The sequence below is a fragment of the Oncorhynchus mykiss genome, chromosome 31 (genome assembly GCF_013265735.2).
Source record: "Oncorhynchus mykiss isolate Arlee chromosome 31, USDA_OmykA_1.1, whole genome shotgun sequence".
Lineage (NCBI taxonomy): Eukaryota > Metazoa > Chordata > Actinopteri > Salmoniformes > Salmonidae > Oncorhynchus > Oncorhynchus mykiss.
In genome coordinates, this window is record NC_050571.1 from 15702597 (window position 1) to 15727054 (window position 24458).

Consider the following 24458-nt stretch of genomic DNA (forward strand, 5'->3'; position numbering starts at 1 on the left):
ACGTGCCACTCAGGAGCTTGTCTGTGTATGTTGTTGTGCTGTAGGTAAGAGTGTGTGGGTGAATCCCTAATTTCTACCAGCAGAGTAGATTGTGGTGTGGGTGTACCTGTTATAAGGTTCTCTGAATGTCTTTAAAATGGCCCCCGGGTCCAGGCATCTTGGTGTGTGTGTGTGTGTGTGTGTGTGTGGGGGGGGGGGGGGGGGGGGGTGTACCTGTTGCAGAGCTCTCTGTATATCTATGCCTTGGCCCCAGGGTGCGGGCGGGTTGGCGAGGCATTCGCCTGCGTTACCACGGCGAGAGATGTCTATCCTCTGTTTCCGGAGGTTCTGGAATGCTGTAGACATCACCTTCACTCCGTCATATGTCAATGCTCCGGTGTACTACAGAGAGAGAGAGGGGGGGTGGGGGTAGAGTGGTGTGTAAGAGAGAGAGATAGATAGAGAGAGAGACAACCTCATTAGACTTAAAACACCACATCTTGAGAGGGTAAAACAAATTCAAGAGGAGGGTGATGAAAGCAAGTAAGGCAAAGATCATCGTACAGAGATCAGAGCAGAGATCATTATAGAGAGATCAGAGCAGCGATCATTATACAGAGATCAGAGCAGAGATCATTATGGAGAGATCAGAGCAGAGATCATTATAGGGGGATCAGAGCAGAGATCATTATGGAGAGATCAGAGCAGAGATCATTATAAAGAGATCAGAGCAGAGATCATTATAGAGAGATCAGAGCAGAGATCATTATGGAGAGATCAGAGCAGAGATCATTATAGAGAGATCAGAGCAGAGATCATTATAGAGAGATCAGAGCAGAGATCATTATGGAGAGATCAGAGCAGAGATCATTATAGAGAGATCAGAGCAGAGCTCATTATACAGAGATCAGAGCAGAGACCATTATAGAGAGATCAGAGATCGCCCCAAGTGTGCCTTTAGGTGCGTGTGTGCATTTAGGTGTGTGCATGCGCACATGCTTACGTTGCTCCCAGACCTTGGAGCAACGTAAGATAGGCAACGGCACAAGGTCTGGGAAGGATGGCGGATTCTCTTGGACATTTCAAAGGGGGAAAAATGTTTTCTAGGGAGGGTCCTCTTCAGACATACAACTCACTCAACAAATATTTTAATTTTCATTTTGTATTATTATTATTCTATATATTTTTTCTATATATACAGTGGGCAAAAATGTCTTTAGTCAGCCACCAATTGTGCAAGTTCTCCCACTTAAAAAGATGAGAGAGGCCTGTAATTTTCATCATAGGTACACTTCAACTATGTCAGACAAAATGAGAAAAAATATCCAGTAAATCACATTGTAGGATTTTTAATGAATTTATTTGCAAATTATGGTGGAAAATAAGTATTTGGTCACCTACAAACAAGCAAGATTTCTGGCTCTCATAGACCTGTAACTTCTTCTTTAAGAGGCTCCTCTGTCCTCCACTCGTTACCTGTATTAATGGCACCTGTTTGAACTTTTTATCAGTATAAAAGACACCTGTCCACAACCTCAAACAGTCACACTCCAAACTCCACCATGGCCAAGACCAAAGAGCTGTCAAAGGACACCAGAAACAAAATTGTAGACCTGCACCAGGCTGGGAAGACTGAATCTGCAATAGGTAAGCAGCTTGGTTTGAAGAAATCAACTGTGGGAGCAATTATTAGGAAATGAAAGACATACAAGACCACTGATAATCTCCCTCGATCTGGGGCTCCACGCACGATCTCACCCCGTGGGGTCAAAATGATCACAAGAACGGTGAGCAAAAGTGGCTTCGTAAGAAGCATTTCAAGGTCCTGGAGTGGCCTAGCCAGTCTCCAGATCTCATCCCCATAGAAAATCTTTGGAGGGAGTTGAAGGTCCGTGTTGCCCAGCAACAGCCCCAAAACATCACTGCTCTAGAGGAGATCTGCATGGAGGAATGGGCCAAAATACCAGCAACAGTGTGTGAAAACCTTGTGAAGACTAACAGAAAACGTTTGACCTCTGTCATTGCCAACAAAGGGTAAATAAACTTTTGTTATTGACCAAATACTTATTTTCCACCATAATTTGCAAACAAATTCATTAAAATCCTACAATGTGATTTTCTGGATTTTTTTTCTCATTTTGTCTGTCATAGTTGAAGTGTACCTATGATAAAAATTACAGGCCTCTCTCATCTTTTTAAGTGGGAGAACTTGCACAATTGGTGGCTGACTAAATACTTTTTTGCCCCACTGTATATATTTTTTTAACCTTTATTTAACTAGGCAAGTCAGTTAAGAACAAATTCTTATTTACAATGACAGCCTACCACAGCAAAACCCTCCCCTAACGACGCTGGGCCAATTGTGTGCCACCCTATGGGACTCCCGATCACGGCCGGTTGTGATACAGCCCGGTATCGAACCAGGCTCTGTAGCGACGCCTCTATCACTGCAAAGCAGTGCTCCACTCGGGGGCCACAAATCACGAGTTTGGGAAGCAGGACTTAAAATGTGGAGGAAATTGGATAAGGCAGCGAAGTGATTTGGCAGCGAGGTGTCCGGAGAAGCGTGTCTGATTTCCGACTCGTACTCTCTGTCCCAACTGATAACGGAACTTGTACAGACGTGTTAATGCTGGAGCATTGGAACATTGAGAGTTGCAACCCGTCTGTCTAGACAGAGTAGTGTGCATGTCTGTGCAGTGCAGTGCAGTACCTTCAGGCGTCTCTTGGGGATCTTGGCGTCTTTGTTTTCGAACTCCATCCACTGCTGAATGGTACGACTGACGTTCTGCTCTGTGTAGTTGACCAGATGGAAGCCTGTGATGTTCGCCCCACCTTTCCTCAGGTCCGTTAGGTCAATGTCCAGAAAACCCTGATAGGAAGAGGATACAGAGAGGACAGACAGATAGAAAAAGAGAGGATATAGAGACAGATGGAAGGAAAGAAAGACAGACAGACACACAGGACGGAGAGAAAAACACGTTAGACATTTAGAGGAATCAATTACTTTCTCTAGTTTAATGTTTTTAGGATGAAATAAAGAAATATGAAGGCTACTTTTTTCAAGAGGAGATTTGAGTAAATATGTTTCCTACAGCTCACATTGTTGGACTTAAAACCATTGTGTAGGACTACAGAGGGATACAGAGGTGACGGCCAGTATACTTCTGTTCATAGAATACCAACAACTTCAGTGGTCAAATAAATTACCTTGGGTGTTACGCTAATACTGCAGGGAGCGGAAATCGGAAGTTTAAAGAGAAATAACTCAAATTTGAAATGTGAGAGATCAATATTCTGAGAGATAAAATCACAATCAGATCTGTGGAGAATAAGTTATTTGCTATAGCAAGAGTGTAAGAGAGAGAAGGAGAGAGTGAGAAGTGGAGAGAGAGAAGGAGAAAGAGAAGCAGTGCAAGAGACAGAGGGAGAATTGTATAATGAGAGTGTTCTGTATAAAGGCCAAAGAAGTGAAGTGGCTCTACATTGTAATTCCTGGTTTAAACTAAAGCAGGAAGAGAATGACAGAATGCCAGGGTCAATCTCTTAATGAAAAAGGCAAATCCTTCAGAGCAAGCTCTTATCCCAGCGCCAGCCTGAAAAGAAAGAAGTAACGAGGGAGGAGAAGGAATAAAGTAGAGAATGAAAGGTTGATGGAGAGGTCTAGGTTTAATTCCTGATAGAGTTGTGTTAATCCTGGACCCGCGTGTGGCGAGGTACAATAGAACCACTTCCTTGGAACCTTTCAACACTGTGGAACACAATAGAACCACTTCCCTGGAACCCTTCAACACTGCGGAACACAATAGAACCACTTCCTTGGAACCTTTCAACACTGTGGAACACAATAGAACCACTTCCCTGGAACCCTTCAACACTGTGGAACACAATAGAACCACTTCCCTGGAACCCTTCAACACTGTGGAACACAATATAACCACTTCCCTGGAACCCTTCAACACTGTGGAACACAATAGAACCACTTCCCTGGAACCCTTCAAAACTGTGGAACACAATATAACCACTTCCCTGGAACCCTTCAAAACTGTGGAACACAATAGAACCACTTCCCTGGAACCCTTCAACACTGCGGAACACAATAGAACCACTTCCCTGGAACCCTTCAACACTGTGGAACACAATAGAACCACTTCCCTGGAACCCTTCAACACTGCGGAACACAATAGAACCACTTCCCTGGAACCCTTCAACACTGTGGAACACAATAGAACCACTTCCCTGGAACCCTTCAACACTGCGGAACACAATAGAACCACTTCCCTGGAACCCTTCAACACTGTGGAACACAATAGAACCACTTCCCTGGAACCCTTCAACACTGCGGAACACAATAGAACCACTTCCTTGGAACCTTTCAACACTGTGGAACACAATAGAACCACTTCCCTGGAACCCTTCAACACTGTGGAACACAATAGAACCACTTCCCTGGAACCCTTCAACACTGTGGAACACAATAGAACCACTTCCCTGGAACCCTTCAACACTGTGGAACACAATAGAACCACTTCCCTGGAACCCTTCAAAACTGTGGAACACAATAGAACCACTTCCCTGGAACCCTTCAAAACTGTGGAACACAATAGAACCACTTCCCTGGAACCCTTCAACACTCTGGAACACAATAGAACCACTTCCCTGGAACCCTTCAAAACTGTGGAACACAATAGAACCACTTCCCTGGAACCCTTCAACACTGTGGAACACAATAGAACCACATCCCTGGAACCCTTCAACACTGTGGAACACAATAGAACCACTTCCCTGGAACCCTTCAACACTGTGGAACACAATAGAACCACATCCCTGGAACCCTTCAACACTGTGGAAAACAATAGAACCACTGTCTTTCTTCTGTGAGCTTCTCCTTGCTAAAACCAGCTGAGAGCTGAACACTCCTGCTGCCTGCAGATGATATTCAGCTGAAACTGGGCTGTGTGCTGCACGCATGTCAATATATTTCACTGCTTTGAGATTGTGTAGGCTACTTTGTGCATGATTTCTCTATTGTACTACATCATTGATAAGTCGTATACCTCCACTACACTACTTCGATATGCATCAGTAGGGATTAAGAAGTGAGTATAAGCAATGCCCCCTGAATAAAAAGTGAGTATATGACTTATACCTGCGTATACTCTCCACTAGACCACTGGCCCTTTGTGTTTACCCTCCACTAGACCACTGGCCCTTTGTGTTTACCCTCCACTAGACCACTGGCCCTTTGTGTTTACCCTCCACTAGACCACTGGCCCTTTGTGTTTACCCTCCACTAGACCACTGGCCCTTTGTGTTTACCCTCCACTAGACCACTGGCCCTTTGTGTTTACCCTCCACTAGACCACTGGCCCTTTGTGTTTACCCTCCACTAGACCACTGGCCCTTTGTGTTTACCCTCCACTAGACCACTGGCCCTTTGTGTTTACCCTCCACTAGACCACTGGCCCTTTGTGTTTACCCTCCACTAGACCACTGGCCCTTTGTGTTTACCCTCCACTAGACCACTGGCCCTTTGTGTTTACCCTCCACTAGACCACTGGCCCTTTGTGTTTACCCTCCACTAGACCACTGGCCCTTTGTGTTTACCCTCCACTAGACCACTTTGTGTTTTACCGTTGGTATTCTATAGGTTCACCACTATACTAACCTGTCACACACTGAAGACCTATAGGTTCACTGTACTAACCTGCCACACACTGAAGACCTACAGGTTCACCACTGTACTAACCTGTCACACTGAAGACCTATAGGTTCACCACTATACTAACCTGCCACACACTGAAGACCTATAGGTTCACCACTGTACTAACCTTCCACACACTGAAGACCTATAGGTTCACCACTGTACTAACCTGCCACACACTGAAGACCTATAGGTTCACCACTATACTAACCTGTCACACTGAAGACCTATAGGTTCACCACTGTACTAACCTGCCACACACTGAAGACCTACAGGTTCACCACTGTACTAACCTTCCACACACTGAAGACCTATAGGTTCACCACTGTACTAACCTGTCACACTGAAGACCTATAGGTTCACCACTATACTAACCTGCCACACACTGAAGACCTATAGGTTCACCACTGTACTAACCTTCCACACACTGAAGACCTATAGGTTCACCACTGTACTAACCTGCCACACACTGAAGACCTATAGGTTCACCACTATACTAACCTGTCACACTGAAGACCTACAGGTTCACCACTGTACTAACCTTCCACACACTGAAGACCTATAGGTTCACCACTGTACTAACCTGTCACACTGAAGACCTATAGGTTCACCACTATACTAACCTGCCACACACTGAAGACCTACAGGTTCACCACTGTACTAACCTTCCACACACTGAAGACCTATAGGTTCATCACTGTACTAACCTGTCACACTGAAGACCTATAGGTTCACCACTGTACTAACCTGTCACATACTGAAGACCTATAGGTTCACCACTGTACTAACCTTCCACACACTGAAGACCTATAGGTTCACCACTGTACTAACCTGTCACACTGAAGACCTATAGGTTCACCACTATACTAACCTGCCACACACTGAAGACCTACAGGTTCACCACTGTACTAACCTTCCACACACTGAAGACCTATAGGTTCACCACTGTACTAACCTGTCACACTGAAGACCTATAGGTTCACCACTGTACTAACCTGTTACACTGAAGACCTATAGGTTCACCACTGAAGACCTATAGGTTCACCACTGAAGACCTAGAGGTTCACCACTGAAGACCTATAGGTTCACCACTGAAGACCTATAGGTTCACCACTGTACTAACCTGTCACATACTGAAGACCTATAGGTTCACCACTGTACTAACCTGTTACACTGAAGACCTATAGGTTCACCACTGAAGACCTATAGGTTCACCACTGAAGACCTATAGGTTCACCACTGAAGACCTATAGGTTCACCACTGAAGACCTATAGGTTCACCACTGAAGACCTATAGGTTCACCACTGAAGACCTATAGGTTCACCACTGTACTAACCTGTTACACTGAAGACCTATAGGTTCACCACTGAAGACCTACAGGTTCACCAATGAAGACCTATAGGTTCACCACTGAAGACCTATAGGTTCACCACTGAAGACCTATAGGTTCACCACTGAAGACCTAGAGGTTCACCACTGAAGACCTATAGGTTCACCACTGAAGACCTATAGGTTCACCACTGAAGACCTACAGGTTCACCACTGAAGACCTACAGGTTCACCACTGAAGACCTACAGGTTCACCACTGAAGACCTACAGGTTCACCACTGTACTAACCTGTCACATACTGAAGACCTATAGGTTCACCACTGTACTAACCTGTCACACTGAAGACCTATAGGTTCACCACTGTACTAACCTGTCACATACTGAAGACCTATAGGTTCACCACTGTACTAACCTGTCACACTGAAGACCTATAGGTTCACCACTGTACTAACCTGTTACACTGAAGACCTATAGGTTCACCACTGAAGACCTATAGGTTCACCACTGAAGACCTATAGGTTCACCACTGAAGACCTAGAGGTTCACCACTGAAGACCTATAGGTTCACCACTGAAGACCTATAGGTTCACCACTGAAGACCTATAGGTTCACCACTGAAGACCTATAGGTTCACCACTGAAGACCTATAGGTTCACCACTGAAGACCTAGAGGTTCACCACTGAAGACCTACAGGTTCACCACTGAAGACCTACAGGTTCACCACTGAAGACCTACAGGTTCACCACTGAAGACCTATAGGTTCACCACTGAAGACCTAGAGGTTCACCACTGAAGACCTATAGGTTCACCACTGAAGACCTATAGGTTCACCACTGTACTAACCTGTCACATACTGAAGACCTATAGGTTCACCACTGTACTAACCTGTTACACTGAAGACCTATAGGTTCACCACTGAAGACCTATAGGTTCACCACTGAAGACCTATAGGTTCACCACTGAAGACCTATAGGTTCACCACTGAAGACCTATAGGTTCACCACTGAAGACCTATAGGTTCACCACTGAAGACCTATAGGTTCACCACTGTACTAACCTGTTACACTGAAGACCTATAGGTTCACCACTGAAGACCTACAGGTTCACCAATGAAGACCTATAGGTTCACCACTGAAGACCTATAGGTTCACCACTGAAGACCTATAGGTTCACCACTGAAGACCTAGAGGTTCACCACTGAAGACCTATAGGTTCACCACTGAAGACCTATAGGTTCACCACTGAAGACCTACAGGTTCACCACTGAAGACCTACAGGTTCACCACTGAAGACCTACAGGTTCACCACTGAAGACCTACAGGTTCACCACTGTACTAACCTGTCACATACTGAAGACCTATAGGTTCACCACTGTACTAACCTGTCACACTGAAGACCTATAGGTTCACCACTGTACTAACCTGTCACATACTGAAGACCTATAGGTTCACCACTGTACTAACCTGTCACACTGAAGACCTATAGGTTCACCACTGTACTAACCTGTTACACTGAAGACCTATAGGTTCACCACTGAAGACCTATAGGTTCACCACTGAAGACCTATAGGTTCACCACTGAAGACCTAGAGGTTCACCACTGAAGACCTATAGGTTCACCACTGAAGACCTATAGGTTCACCACTGAAGACCTATAGGTTCACCACTGAAGACCTATAGGTTCACCACTGAAGACCTATAGGTTCACCACTGAAGACCTAGAGGTTCACCACTGAAGACCTATAGGTTCACCACTGAAGACCTATAGGTTCACCACTGAAGACCTACAGGTTCACCACTGAAGACCTACAGGTTCACCACTGAAGACCTACAGTTTCACCACTGAAGACCTATAGGTTCACCACTGAAGACCTATAGGTTCACCACTGAAGACCTACAGGTTCACCACTGAAGACCTATAGGTTCACCACTGAAGACCTATAGGTTCACCACTGAAGACCTACAGGTTCACCACTGTACTAACCTTCCACACACTGAAGACCTATAGGTTCACCACTGTACTAACCTGTCACACTGAAGACCTAGAGGTTCACCACTGAAGACCTATAGGTTCACCACTGTACTAACCTGTCTATAATAGCTATAAAGGCTGTTAAGATGTTCATGTTAAAAAAAGGAGTGTATATATTTGGCCTGGTGGAGTGGTTTTGTGCGCTGACTGAACGGAAGCTGATAATTATGAGTTTTTCACTAGGATGGTCTTGGCCGGTTTCGGGAAGGGTTTACGAGTCCTCACTGTCTGAGACCGAGTACAAATGCATCCGACACCGAACAAGACCGAGACACTCAATATGTGGTCTTGAGAACTAAAACACTGTCACGACTTCTTCCAAAGACGGTTCCTCTCCTTGTTCGGGCGGTGTTCGGTGGTCGACGTCACCGGTCTTCTAGCCATCGCCGAATCAATTTTTCATTTGTTTTGTCTTGTTTTCCCACACACTTGGTTTTCATTCCCTCATTACGTGTTGTGTATTTTACCCTCTGTTCCCCTCATGTCTTTGTGTGGAATTGTTTGTTGTAAGTGCTTGTGCACATTGTTGTCTGGGGCGCGATGGGTTTTGTACCCATACGTTGTTATTCTGGATGCCAGTGGTTTTGTATATTAAACTGCTCCGGTTATTACCCAGTTCTGCTCTCTTGCGTCTGACTACTCTGCCACCAGTTACGCACCCCTGACAAACACTGCTCTGCGGTACAGAATTACTGATTCTCTTCTGAGGTGTCACAGAATCTGAGGTGTCACAGAATCTTACAAACAAAATTCATGGTTCTTTTTGAACTCAGAAAAAAAAGAAACATCCTCTCACTGTCAACTGCGTTTATTTTCAGCAAACTTAACATGTGTAAATATTTGTATGAACATAACAAGATTGAACAACAGACATAAATTGAACAAGTTCCACAGACATGTGACTAACAGAATTTGAATAATGTGTCCCTGAACAAAGGGGGGGTCAAAAACAAAGTAACAGTCAGTATCTGGTGTGGCCACCAGCTGCATTAAGTACTGCAGTGCATCTCTTCCACATGTACTGCACCAGATTTGCCAGTTCTTGCTGTGAGATGTTACCCCAGTATTCCGCCAAGGCACATGCAAGTTCCCAGACATTTCTTGGGGGAATGGCCCTAGCCCTCACCCTCCGATCCAACAGGTCCCAGACGTGCTCAATGGGATTGAGATCCGGGTTCTTCACTGGCCATGGCAGAACACTGACATTCCTGTCTTGCAGGAAATCACGCACAGAACGAGCAGTATGGCTGGTGGCATTGTCATGCTGGAGGGTCATGTCAGGATGAGCCATCAGGAAGGTACCACGTGAGGGAGGAGGATGTCTTCCCTGTAACGCACAGCATTGTGATTGCCTGCAATGACAACAAGCTCAGTGCGATGATGCTGTGACACACCTCCCCAGACCATGACGGACCCTCTACCTCCAAATCGATCCCGCTCCAGAGTACAGGCCTCGGTGTAATACTCATTCCTTCAACGATAAACGCGAATCCGACCATCACCCCTGGTGAGACAAAACTGCAACTCGTCAGTGAAGAGCACTTTTTGCCAGTCCTGTCTGGTCCAGCGACGGTGGGTTTGTGCCTATAGGCGATGTTGTTGCCGGTGATGTGAGAACCTGCCTTACAGGCCTACAAGCCCCCAGTCCAGCCTCTCTCAACCTATTGCGGACAGTCTGAGCACTGATGGAGGGATTGTGCATTTCTGGTGTAACTCGGCAGTTGCTGTTGCCATCCTGTACCTGTCCTGCAGGTGTGATGTTCGGATGTACCGATCCTGTACAGGTGTTGTTACACGTGGTCTGTCACTGCGAGGATGATCAGCTGTCCGTCCTGTCTCCCTGTAGCGTTGTCTTAGGCATCTCACAGTACGGACATTGCAATTTATTGCCCTGGCCACATCTGCAGTCCTCATGCCTCCTTGCAACATTCCGCCAGTTTTTGCCAGATATAATGGGACCGATCTCTTCAGAACAGTTGACAAAAATAAATGTATTTTATTATTTTGGAGAGAGAGACAGACAGACAGACAGACAGACAGACAGACAGACAGACAGACAGAGAGACAGAGAGAGAGAGAGAGTGTCACACCCTGACCATAGTTTGCTTTGTATGTTTCTATGTTTTGGTTGGTCAGGGTGTGAGCTGGGTGGGCATTCTATGTTACATGTCTAGTTTGTCTAGTTCTATGTTTGGCCTGATATGGTTCTCAATCAGAGGCAGGTGTTCATCATTGTCTCTGATTGGGAACCATATTTAGGTAGGCTGTTTGGTGTTGGGTTTTGTGGGTGATTGTCCTTAGTGTCCTTGTTCTGTGTGTATGTGCACCAGTATTAGGCTGTTTGGTGTTGGGTTATGTGGGTCCTTAGTGTCTTGATGTCCTTGGTCTGTGTGTATGTGCACCAGTATTAGGCTGTTTGGTGTTGGGTTATGTGGGTCCTTAGTGTCCTTGTTCTGTGTGTATGTGCACCAGTATTAGGCTGTTTTGGTTTTCCTTACGTTTATTGTCTTGTAGTTTTTGTATTGGATTCGTGTTGCTTCAGTTTCAGTTTCATTAAACATGGATCGCAATAGCCATGCTGCATTTTGGTCTGGCTCTCTTTCCCATACAGAAAACCGTGACAGAGAGAGAGAGAGAGAGAGAGATGGGGAGAGAGATGGAGAGAGAGAGAGATGGAGAGAGAGAGAGATGGGGGGAGAGAGAGAGAGAGAGAGAGAGATGGGGAGAGAGAGATGGAGAGAGAGAGAGATGGAGAGAGAGAGAGATGGAGAGATGGCGAGAGAGAGAGATGGGGAGAGAGAGATGGAGAGAGAGAGAGATGGAGAGAGAGAGAGATGGGGAGAGAGAGAGAGAGACGAACCCACTGTTTGCCCTCTAGGTTACAGAGAGCTGGTAGTCCCATACACCAAACTACCAGGTGTGATACAGGGAAGAGACTCAGAGGGTATCCTAATTTGGTATAGAGCAGACCTAACTCACTCTATTAAATTAGTCAAACCAGGAACATTTTGCATCTGGCTAGAAATTAATAAGGAAATGATCTCAACAGAGAAAAATATCCTCATGTGTTCTACCTATATCCCCCCTACAGTATCCATGTACTTTAACAATGACAGCTTCTCCATCCAAGAGAGGGAGATCAACAATTTCCAGGAACATGTACTAGTCTGTGGCGACCAACATGCCAGAACTGGACAAGAACCTGACACCCTGGCACACAGGGGGACAAATACCTACCTGGAGGTGACAGCATTCCTTCCCCCATATGCCCCCCTAGACACAACTATGACAACATAACCAACAAAAAATGCAGCTCTGTTGGACGCTGGGTATGTACATAGTCAATATTAGGCTTCGAGGGGACTCCTTTGGTAGGACAAACACCGTATTGAGACTGCATGCAGAATTCTGCAAAAAATATCCTCAGGGTACAACGTAAAACACCAAATAATGCATGCAGAGCAGAAATGGACCGATACTCGCTAATGATCAAAATCCAGAAAAGAGACGTTAAATTCTACAACCACCTAAAAGGAAGCTATTCTCTTGGCAGTAACTGTAGACTACTTTATCACTGACCTGAACCCAAAGTCTCATAGAGCGTTCACAGTCAGTCCACTGACATCAGACCACAGCAAAATCACACTACTAGAACAGAGCTATGCTCAATCATGAGGCATCAAAGCCAAAGAAACTGAATAACATTAAGATACGCTATACATAGAAGGAAAGTAGTGTGGAAATCTACCAAAAAACTATTAGGCAAAAACTAATTCAATCCCATCTAGACAACTTCCTGGACAAAATGTTTCACTGTAATAGTGAAAGTGTAAACTTAGCAATAGAAAACTTTAAGAGTATACATTGCCTTGCGAAAGTATTCGGCCCCCTTGAACTTTGCGACCTTTTGCCACATTTCAGGCTTCAAACATAAAGATATAAAACTGTATTTTTTTGTAAAGAATCAACAACAAGTGGGACACAATCATGAAGTGGAACGACATTTATTGGATATTTCAAACTTTTTTAACAAATCAAAACTGAAAAATTGGGCGTGCAAATTTATTCAGCCCCCTTAAGTTAATACTTTGTAGCGCCACCTTTTGCTGCGATTACAGCTGTAAGTCGCTTGGGGTATGTCTCTCAGTTTTGCACATCGAGAGACTGAAATTTTTTCCCATTCCTCCTTGCAAAACAGCCCGAGCTCAGTGAGGTTGGATGGAGAGCATTTGTGAACAGCAGTTTTCAGTTCTTTCCACAGATTCTCGATTGGATTCAGGTCTGGACTTTGACTTGGCCATTCTAACACCTGGATATGTTTATTTTTGAACCATTCCATTGTAGATTTTGATTTATGTTTTGGATCATTGTCTTGTTGGCAGACAAATCTCCGTCCCAGTCTCAGGTCTTTTGCAGACTCCATCAGGTTTTCTTCCAAAATGGTCCTGTATTTGGCTCCATCCATCTTCCCATCAATTTTAACCATCTTCCCTGTCCCTGCTGAAGAAAAGCAGGCCCAAACCATGATGCTGCCACCACCATGTTTGACAGTGGGGATGGTGTGTTCAGCTGTGTTGCTTTTACGCCAAACATAACATTTTGCATTGTTGCCAAAAAGTTCAATTTTGGTTTCATCTGACCAGAGCACCTTCTTCCACATGTTTGGTGTGTCTCCCAGGTGGCTTGTGGCAAACTTTAAACAACACTTTTTATGGATATCTTTAAGAAATGGCTTTCTTCTTGCCACTCTTCCATAAAGGCCAGATTTGTGCAATATACGACTGATTGTTGTCCTATGGACAGAGTCTCCCACCTCAGCTGTAGATCTCTGCAGTTCATCCAGAGTGATCATGGGCCTCTTGGCTGCATCTCTGATCAGTCTTCTCCTTGTATGAGCTGAAAGTTTAGAGGGACGGCCAGGTCTTGGTAGATTTGCAGTGGTCTGATACTCCTTCCATTTCAATATTATCGCTTGCACAGTGCTCCTTGGGATGTTTAAAGCTTGGGAAATCTTTTTGTATCCAAATCCGGCTTTAAACTTCTTCACAACAGTATCTCGGACCTGCCTGGTGTGTTCCTTGTTCTTCATGATGCTCTCTGCGCTTTTAACGGACCTCTGAGACTATCACAGTGCAGGTGCATTTATACGGAGACTTGATTACACACAGGTGGATTGTATTTATCATCATTAGTCATTTAGGTCAACATTGGATCATTCAGAGATCCTTACTGAACTTCTGGAGAGAGTTTGCTGCACTGAAAGTAAAGCGGCTGAATCATTTTGCACGGCCAATTTTTCAGTTTTTGATTTGTTAAAAAAGTTTGAAATATCCAATAAATGTCGTTCCATTTCATGATTGTGTCCCACTTGTTGTTGATTCTTCACAAAAAAATACAGTTTTATATCTTTATGTTTGAAGCCTGAAATGTGGCAAAAGGTCGCAAAGTTCAAGGGGGCCGAATACTTTCGCAAGGCACTGTATTTGACCTCTCAGCTTCCCTATAAAATCTTAAAATGTAAAATAGAAAACCGAAGAAAATTAACAATAATGACAAATGGTTTGATGAAGAATGCAAAAACCTAAGAAAGAAATTGAGAAACCTATCCAACCTGAGCCTACGACTTCACTATGGTGAATCACTAAAACAGTACAGAAATACACTACGGAAAAAGAAGGAACAGCACGTCAGAAATCACTTCTGGGAAAATTGTAAAACACTAAACAAACAACAACACGAAGAGTCATCTATCCAAAACGGAGATGTATGGATAAACCACTCCTCAAAACGTTTTGGCCCTTTAACAAAGAACAACCAGCTTAAACATATACATGATCAAATCTTAGAATCAACTATTAAAGGCTCCCAGAACCCACTGGATTCTCCAATTACATTGAATGCACTGCAAGAGAGACAAGGCAAGAAGGAAATTCTATGCCATCAAAAGGAACATAAATTTCAACATACCAATTAGGATCTGGCTAAAAATACTTGAGTCAGTCATAGAGCCCATTGCCCTTTATGGTTGTGTGGTCTGGGGTCCGCTCACCAACCAAGATTTCACAAAATGAGACAAACACCAAATTGAGACTCTGCATGCAGAATTCTGCAAAAAAATCCTCCGTGTACAACGTAGAACACCAAATAATGCATGCAGAGCAGAATTAGGCCGATACCCGCTAATTATCAAAATCCAGAAAAGAGACATTAACTTCTACGACCACCTAAAAGGAAGCGATCCCCAAACCTTCCATAACAAAGCCATCACCTACAGAGAGATGAACCTGGAGAAGAGTCCCCTAAGCAAGCTGGTCCTGGGGCTCTGTTCACAAACACAAACACAAACACACCCCACAGAGCCCCAGGACAGCAGCACAATTAGACCCAAACAAATCATGAGAAAACAACAAGATAATTACTTGACACATTGGAAAGAATTAACAAAAAAACAGAGCATGCTATTAGAATGCTATTTGTCCCTAAACAGAGAATACACAGTGGCAGAATACCTGACCACTGTGACTGACCCAAACTTAAGGAAAGCTTTGACTATGTACAGACTCAGTGAGCATAGCCTTGCTATTGAGAAAGGCCGCCGTAGGCAGACATGGCTCTCAAGAGAAGACAGGCTATGTGAACACTGCCCACAAAATGGGGTGGAAACTGAGCTGCACTTCCTAACCTCCTGCCAAATGTATGACCATATTAGAGACACATATTTCCCTCAGATTACACAGATCCACAAAGAATTTGAAAACAAAATCAATTTTGATTAACTCCCATATCTACTGGGTGAAATACCACAGTGTACCATCACAGCAGCAAGATTTGTGACCTGTTACCACGAGAAAAGGGCAACCAGTGAAGAACAAACACCATCGTAAATATAACACATAAAAATTATGTTTATTTATTTTCCCTTTTGTACTTTAACCATTTGCACATCGTTAAAACACTGTATATATACAAAATATGACATTTGTAATGTCTTTATTGTTTTGAAACTTCTGTATGTGTAATGTTTACTGTTAATTTTTATTGTTTATTTCATTTTTGTATATTATCTACCTCACTTGCTTTGGCAATGTTAACACATGTTTCCCATGCCAATAAACCCCCTTGAATTGAATTGAGAGAGAAGGCAGATTCAAGCCCACAGCAGGTAATCTGCTGCATGGTGAATCAGATGCAGGCAGAAGCAGTCACACACAGAGACACAGAAAGACTGATCTACAGACAGAAGCAGTCACACACAGACACAGAAAGACTGATCTACAGACAGAAGCAGTCACACACAGACACAGAAAGACTGATGTACAGCAGGAGACAGAACAAGTGAACTTTGTAGCCTCAGATCTTTGTGATTGGTAGTGGAAGTGGTGCTGTCGACTGCTCTGACCTTCAGCCTCCGACTGTGACTGTCTTTCTGGTAGAAGTTCCAGAAACACAGGCAACCCTTATTATGTTGATCCCTGCCTGCCCTCTTTGATGAAACTTTCTGTGGTCTGCTATTCTTAACACCATCAACCAGAACTTTATTCTCTTTCTCTCCCCCTTATGCCTAACGGGCCTGCTCCCTACCCCCCACTCCTCTCCTTCTTATGCCTAATGGGCCTGCTCCCTCTACTCCCTACCCCCCACTCCTCTCCTTCTTATGCCTAATGGGCCTGCTCCCTCTACTCCCTACCCCCCACTCCTCTCCTTCTTATGCCTAATGGGTCTGCTCCCTCCACTCCCTACCCCCCACTCCTGTCCTTCTTATGCCTAATGGGCCTGCTCCCTCTACTCCCTACCCCCCACTCCTCTCCTTCTTATGCCTAATGGGCCTGCTCCCTCTACTCCCTACCCCCCACTCCTCTCCTTCTTATGCCTAATGGGCCTGCTCCCTCCACTCCCTACCCCCAACTCCTCTCCTTCTTATGCCTAATGGGCCTGCTCCATCTATTCCCTACCCCCCACTCCTCTCCCTCTTATGCCTAATGGGCCTGCTCCCTCTACTCCCTACCCCCCACTCCTCTCCCTCTTATGCCTAATGGGCCTGCTCCCTCTACTCCCTACCCCCCACTCCTCTCCCTCTTATGCCTAATGGGCCTGCTCCCTCTACTCCCTACCCCCCACTCCTCTCCCTCTTATGCCTAATGGGCCTGCTCCCTCTACTCCCTACCCCCCACTCCTCTCCCTCTCCACCCTCCTCACTCTCCTCTCCCTTTTCCTCCTCTGGCCTCTCTCCTCTCCTCCTTCTCCCTGAAGTACCAGTACAACCAGGTGTCCATATGTCTCAGTTGAATGTTCCGAGGAGAGAGTGAAGGAGAGAGAAGAGAAGAAGAGAAGTGTGTATTTTTCTGCTCCATGTGTTAGCTAATGAAGTGCACTGAACTGAGCTGGTTACTATAGAAACCACTCCTCACAGACACGGAGTGGAACCATTTGATATAGACTTCCTAGACACACACAGAAAGACTAAGAGATGAAGACACACACAGAGACAGGCACACACACTCAAATCAAATCACGTTTATTTGTCATGTGCGCCAAATACAACAGGTGTAGTAGACCTTACAGTGAAATGCTTACTTACAGGCTCTAACCAATGGTGCAAAAAAAGGTGTTAGGTGAACAATAGGTAAGTTAAGAAATAAAACAACAGTGAAAATACAGGCTATATACAGTAGCAAGGCTACATACAGACACCGGTTAGTCAGGCTGATTGAGGTAGTCTGTACATGTAGATGTGGTTAAAGTGACTATACATATATGATGAACAGAGAGTAGCAGTAGCGTAAAAGATGCTTGTTTGCAGGCACACACACACACACACACACACGTAAATACAACAGCTGCACTAAGGTAGGACACAGAAAAGTCATTTTAATAGAACCATTATGGAGAACGCAGGCAGTTTGAACACTAGACTTTATAGCTGTATCACTTACACTTCATTCTAACAAACTGACCAGATGAGAGGGATACTGAGAGAATCATAGTGAGCCAGCATATTATTGTTGTTATTACCATTTCGGTGTCCCAAATGGCACCCTATTCCCTATATAATGCGCTATAAAGGGAAATGTAGTGCAGTATAAAAGGAATATGGTGCCATTTGGGACACAGCCCATGCTTTCTGTTGATACCAATGTTCTGCTGTATTTAGTGTCCATTGGGAGGTTGTATGAGCGGTGCCCTGGGACGACCATAGCAGAGAAATAGAGCTAATGCACATTACCCTGCACACATTTACTCACTGACCCTCTACTGTCTGTCTGTCTCTCAGTGGCTGGCGGCTGAGTGTGTGTGTGTGTGTGTGTTGTGCAGCATTTCAACACAGTCACAGTCAGTCAATCAAGGCAGGGGTTTGCAATCCTCTTCGCAGAAGGCTCTACCAGCAGCAGGTTATCAGTGGCAGTATGAACGGTCTGACTCGGTAGTCTACAGAGACGTCTATTCAGAGAGTGTGTAGAGGGTAAGAGAGACATCAGTTTTGAGACATGACTTGTAATATTTTCATATTTTAGGATACACTTTTCATGTTAATGCAAAATTCCTCAAAAAAACAAGCGTATCTCTGTGAAATGTCAACGGAGCACTGAGCTTTTCATTTTCAAAGCTTTTTAAATTGAATTCAGCTAATTTATCCGTTTGTCAAATCTTCAAAAAGTTACTGTGAGAAGTGGCACGGCTCAGTCAACAGAGCTCTTATTATCAATGTGTTAGGTTCCGACATATTTTTCTTTGGATAGAATGTTAATGACATGTCAGAGAAAGGCCTCACAGAACCATTCAGAACACTTGTACTTGTCTTGGTAAAAATGGATTTATTCATTACGTTTCCACCCACTTGGGGCAGAGTGGATACCATGTTGTAAGTCTTATTGTACTATCAACACATTGGGATATATCACACATATTACACAGAACAACACCTGTAGAATCCACAGAGAGATAAAGCAGAGCTAGAAACAGAGACAGAGACACAGAGAGAGAGACAGAGAAAGACAGAGAGATAAAGCAGAGCTAGAAATAGAAACAGAGACAGAGACAGAGAGACAGAGAGAGAAAGACAGAGAGATAAAGCAGAGCTAGAAATAGAGACAGAGACAGAGAGAGACAGAGAAAGACAGAGAGAGTCGCACACAAATAACTAGACATACCTCGGCCACAGGTAACTTCCACAGAGCTGTGAACGATCTGAGACAAGGCAAGAAGGGCCTTCAATGCCATCAAAAAGAATAGAACATTTGACATACCAATTAGGATCTGGCTAAAAATACTTGAAACAGTTATAGAACACATTGCCCTTATGGTTGTGAGGTCTGGGGTCCGCTCACTAACCAAGAATTCACAAAATTAGACAAATACCAAATGGTGTCTCTGCATGCAGAATTCTGTAAAAATATCCTCCGTGTACAACGTAAAACTCCAAATAATGCATGCAGAGCAGAATTAGGCTGAAACCCGCTAATTATCAAAAACCTGAAAAGAGCCGTTAAATTCTACAACCACCTAAAAGGAGGCGATTCCCAAACCTTCCATAACAAAGCCAGAGATGAACCTGGAGAAGAATCCCCTAAGCAAGCTGGTCCTGGGGCTCTGTTCACAAACACAAACACACCCCACACATCCCCAGGACAGCAACACAGTTAGACCCAACCAAATCATGAGAAAACAAAAAGATAATTACTTGACACATTGGAAATAATTAACAAAAAACAGAGCCAACTAGAATGCTATTTGGCCCTAAACAGAGAGTACACAGTGGCAGAATACATGACCACTGTGACTGACCCAAAATAAGGAAAGCTTTGACTATGTACAGACTTAGTGAGCATAGCCTTGCTATTGAGAAAGGCTGCCGTAGGCAGACCTGCCTCTCAAGAGACGACAGGCTATATGCACACTGCCCACAAAATGAGGTGGAAACTGAGCTGCACTTCCTAACCTCCTGCCAAATGTATGATCATATTAGAGACATATTTTCCCACAGCAGCAAGATTTGAGACCTGTTGCCACAAGAAAAGGGCAACCAGTGAAGAACAAACACCATTGTAAATACAACCCATATTTATGTTTATTTATTTACCCTTTTGTACTTTAACTATTTCCACATCATTGCAACACTGTGTATAGAAATAATATGACATTTGAAATGTCTTTATTCTTTTGGAACTTCTGTGAGTGCAATGTTTATTGTAAAACATTTTTTATCGTTTATTTAACTTTTGTTTATTATCTATTTCACTTGCTTTGGCAATGTTAACATATGTTTCCCATGCCAAGAAAGCCCTTCAATTGAATTATGTTGAGATAATATATAAATAGAGAGGGAGAGAAAGAGAGAGATGGAGGTATATAGATACAGTAGATATATATTATATATATATCTCCATATATATATATAGAATGAGAGATAGAGATCAAGAGAAAGAGAGCGAGAGAGAAGGAGAGAGAGATGGAGATACATAGATACAGTAGAGAGAGATAGAGATCTTACCAGGTTGGCCAGGATGTAGTGGTAACTCTTAGCATTCTTCCCCTGTTCAACGATCTGGAGCAGAGCAGAGAAGACATGACTTTAGTGTGTGTGGTGTGTGGTGTGTGGTGTGTGGTGTGTGGTGTGTGTGTGTGTGTGTGTGTCATTCCTGTAGTGTCATCCCAAGCATACAGATAGACATAACAGCTTGTTAAATAGTAGGGATTGTAAAGATGAACCAATACGAGTCAGTCCTCAATTTAAATATTTAAGATATGACTGCATTATTCCGCGGACCCCGAACCGATCCAAATGTAGCATGCAACGGTCGATTCAAGCGTTACAAATTGCTAATTCACATGTATTTTTTGCTCATGTAAAGTTCTTTCTACCTCCTGAAAATACCTCTCACCTTTTGTGACAACTGATGTGTCCTCTCCTTCAGTGTTAAACGAAGCATGTAACTGTGTTGAAAGTCACTGATCTACAAGTCATGTTGCATTCTGACCATTACCAGGTAATATCAGTAGTCTAGTCAAACTGAGCACTGTGTCCTGCTTCTCACGCTGACCAACACCAGGTAATATCAGTAGTCTAGTCAAACTGAGCACTGTGTCCTGCTTCTCACGCTGACCAACACCAGGTAATATCAGTAGTATAGTCAAACTGAGCACTGTGTCCTGCTTCTCACACTGACCAACACCAGGTAATATCAGTAGTCTAGTCAAACTGAGCACTGTGTCCTGCTTCTCACGCTGACCAACACCAGGTAATATCAGTAGTCTAGTCAAACTGAGCACTGTGTCCTGCTTCTCACGCTGACCAACACCAGGTAATATCAGTAGTCTAGTCAAACTGAGCACTGTGCCCTGCTTCTCACGCTGACCAACACCAGGTAATATCAGTAGTCTAGTCAAACTGAGCACTGTGTCCTGCTTCTCACGCTGACCAACACCAGGTAATATCAGTAGTCTAGTCAAACTGAGCACTGTGCCCTGCTTCTCACGCTGACCAACACCAGGTAATATCAGTAGTCTAGTCAAACTGAGCACTGTGTCCTGCTTCTCACGCTGACCAACACCAGGTAATATCAGTAGTCTAGTCAAACTGAGCACTGTGCCCTGCTTCTCACGCTGACCAACACCAGGTAATATCAGTTGTCTAGTCAAACTGAGCACTGTGCCCTGCTTCTCACGCTGACCAACACCAGGTAATATCAGTAGTCTAGTCAAACTGAGCACTGTGTCCTGGTTCTCACGCTGACCAACACCAGGTAATATCAGTAGTCTAGTCAAACTGAGCACTGTGCCCTGCTTCTCACGCTGACCAACACCAGGTAATATCAGTAGTATAGTCAAACTGAGCACTGTGTCCTGCTTCTCACACTGACCAACACCAGGTAATATCAGTAGTCTAGTCAAACTGAGCACTGTGCCCTGCTTCTCACGCTGACCAACACCAGGTAATATCAGTAGTCTAGTCAAACTGAGCACTGTGTCCTGCTTCTCACGCTGACCAACACCAGGTAATATCAGTAGTCTAGTCAAACTGAGCACTGTGCCCTGCTTCTCACGCTGACCAACACCAGGTAATATCAGTTGTCTAGTCAAACTGAGCACTGTGTCCTGCTTCTCACACTGACCATTACCAGGTAATATCAGTAGTCTAGTCAAACTGAGCACTGTGTCCTGCTTCTCACGCTGACCAACACCAGGTAATATCAGTAGTCTAATAAAGTGGCCGGTGAGTGTACAGTAATGTGAAATCTGAAAACATGGTCTGGAAAAGTGGTACATAGGACCATAGAAACAGTGTCTGATAAAGAATGATGATGAAATATTACAGCCATAGATAATGTAGTCCAATTGGTAGTCATGTAGTCATATTCCACGGTAATTGGTGTCAATGCATCTCGTTATCCTGAAACTTTCATGATCTAAACATGGAATATTGCTTGTCAGTTTCAATAAAACTATGCATTAACAGTAATGCAACAGTTACTTATCATTTTGAGCAGTTGTATCAATTGATAGTTAGGTCATTGTAATGAAATGAATAGACAGTGTCGTGTCTTTACTATCATTAACTGAAGACTGATCGTTTTTATCAAAGATTCTCTGTAATTAGTATTACGCAATTAGACTGACAAATCATGTAACTGTAATTACTAGGAAGTCGGGGCACCAAGGAAAAATATTCAGATTACAAAGTTATCATTTCCTAAAATAACTTTTCAGATATTTTATCTGATCAATTAGTCTTCGAATTAATGAATGATTTACTTTACCTCACGTTAGTCTCATTCCAAACGTTGTAAATGGTTGGTTATCTGCACGATCCCAGTCTTCACTATGAGTCATCCATACATCAATTGTCTTAAATCATTTATATATTACTAATGAAGTAATTCACAGAAATGCATAAACAAACAAACAAACAAGGTAAATGTGGTTACAAGAAATGATAGGAGAATGTGCCCTAGTGGGCTAAACCGGCATCGCGGCTTGTTAGACAAAAGGGGAAGTGGGGGTTGACTAAAGTCACTACAGAGTGATAATTATAACAATTGAAATGCTAATCCTTTGCACATGAACGCTCACTCATTCGGGAACAATTGCAATCAATATATATATTTACACTCAGTGTGTCGTCTTGATCGCTGGTGAAAAGTTTGTTTCTTTTGTAGAATTGTCCGTCTCTCTGCCTCTTTCTCTCGGTTGTGGCTAGAGTGGATTGTTCAGAGTGACATTCATTCGTTTCGTTATTGAATTGATGTTTCGGCGGTTGTCATTCTTCGCATTCAATAATACCGAATTCCTAGATGCAGACTAGTAATTAATATCAAAGACTTGTTCTTATTCTGTCGGTATCGATAGTCTAAGAGTTTAACCACATGGTATGGTTAAAATATTCAGCAATGGTCTACAACCTTTGTCCTCCTAATGGAGAAAAACATGGTCTGCAACCTTTAGCCATCTCGTAATTGAGGTAAGCTCGGTCTGCTGATCGAAAACCAGAGTGGGGGTTTAATTCGGAAGGCATAAAAGGCTGTCCCAGGACACCTGACCCTAACTGGGCTCATGGGCGGTCCTCTGATTTAGTTAACTCCAATCCCCTTTTTGAGTTTTCCTTCATTAAACAGTCCAAAATCACATTACACAATTTTACAAACAGTAAAATACTCACTGATTCATCTTATACATCAATTACATGTAAACCTCATATCTGAGGCTATTATATAAATAGCGTTATGGTAATGTGGCCACACCATCTCCCATGAGCTTCCCGAAGTTGTGACAAATGGACCAGTTCATAGCTGGATTCTTCATCGATCTTTTATACTTTCTCCGGAACATGAAGTTTGTTCGTACCTCAAGTTCTGTGAGGTGGAAGAAATGATTTTGTGCTCCATGAAAATCTACTCTGCCTCTTATACTATGTGGCCATGTGGCAGGGTCTTCTCAGGAATTTACGACCTCTCTCTGGCCATAGCAGCATAGTTGAAGGAGGCAAGGGGGAGGCAGGGAGAGGGGGATGGGGCTTGCTATACCCAAAGAGGCCAACGTCATGACAACAGTCATCTCAGATGTAATGTGTGAATTGCATTTTTAAATGGTAATACTTTGATGTTAAGGTGATTTTAGTTCAATGAACAAATGATCTTAGATTTACGTGTATTGTATCGAAGCAATTGGAAAAAGAGTTTTGAAAAATTTGCATTTTGATCATTGGTTGTGTCTAGAGTTTTGAAAAATGACATCAAGGTTCCGAAATTAGTGCCAAAGTGATTGTAAAAACCTGTAAATAGTCATTACAATTTACCACAGATGAGAAACACATTGATTAAAAACATGGCCCTAATTATATGCAGGCTGTACATTAGCTCACGTTAAAGCATTAAGCACATAACCACTGTCATGACTTTCCCTCCTAGGTGAGGATCAA

The 24458-nt window shown here is 43.6% G+C and overlaps 1 protein-coding gene across 3 annotated transcripts in view; it reads right to left on the reverse strand.

Moving 5' to 3' along the window:
- LOC110504385 (glutamate receptor 1-like) overlaps nucleotides 1–24458 on the reverse strand; it is a 181094-nt gene that overhangs the window by 69995 nt on the left and 86641 nt on the right. For all 3 annotated transcript variants that reach the window (XM_036969868.1, XM_036969866.1, XM_036969867.1), the window contains exons 5-7: nucleotides 20535–20588; nucleotides 2693–2851; nucleotides 214–381 (exon numbers count right to left, since the gene is read on the reverse strand). In XM_036969868.1, the coding sequence (XP_036825763.1) occupies nucleotides 214–381; nucleotides 2693–2851; nucleotides 20535–20588 (381 nt within the window). The remainder of the gene's footprint in view (nucleotides 1–213; nucleotides 382–2692; nucleotides 2852–20534; nucleotides 20589–24458) is intronic.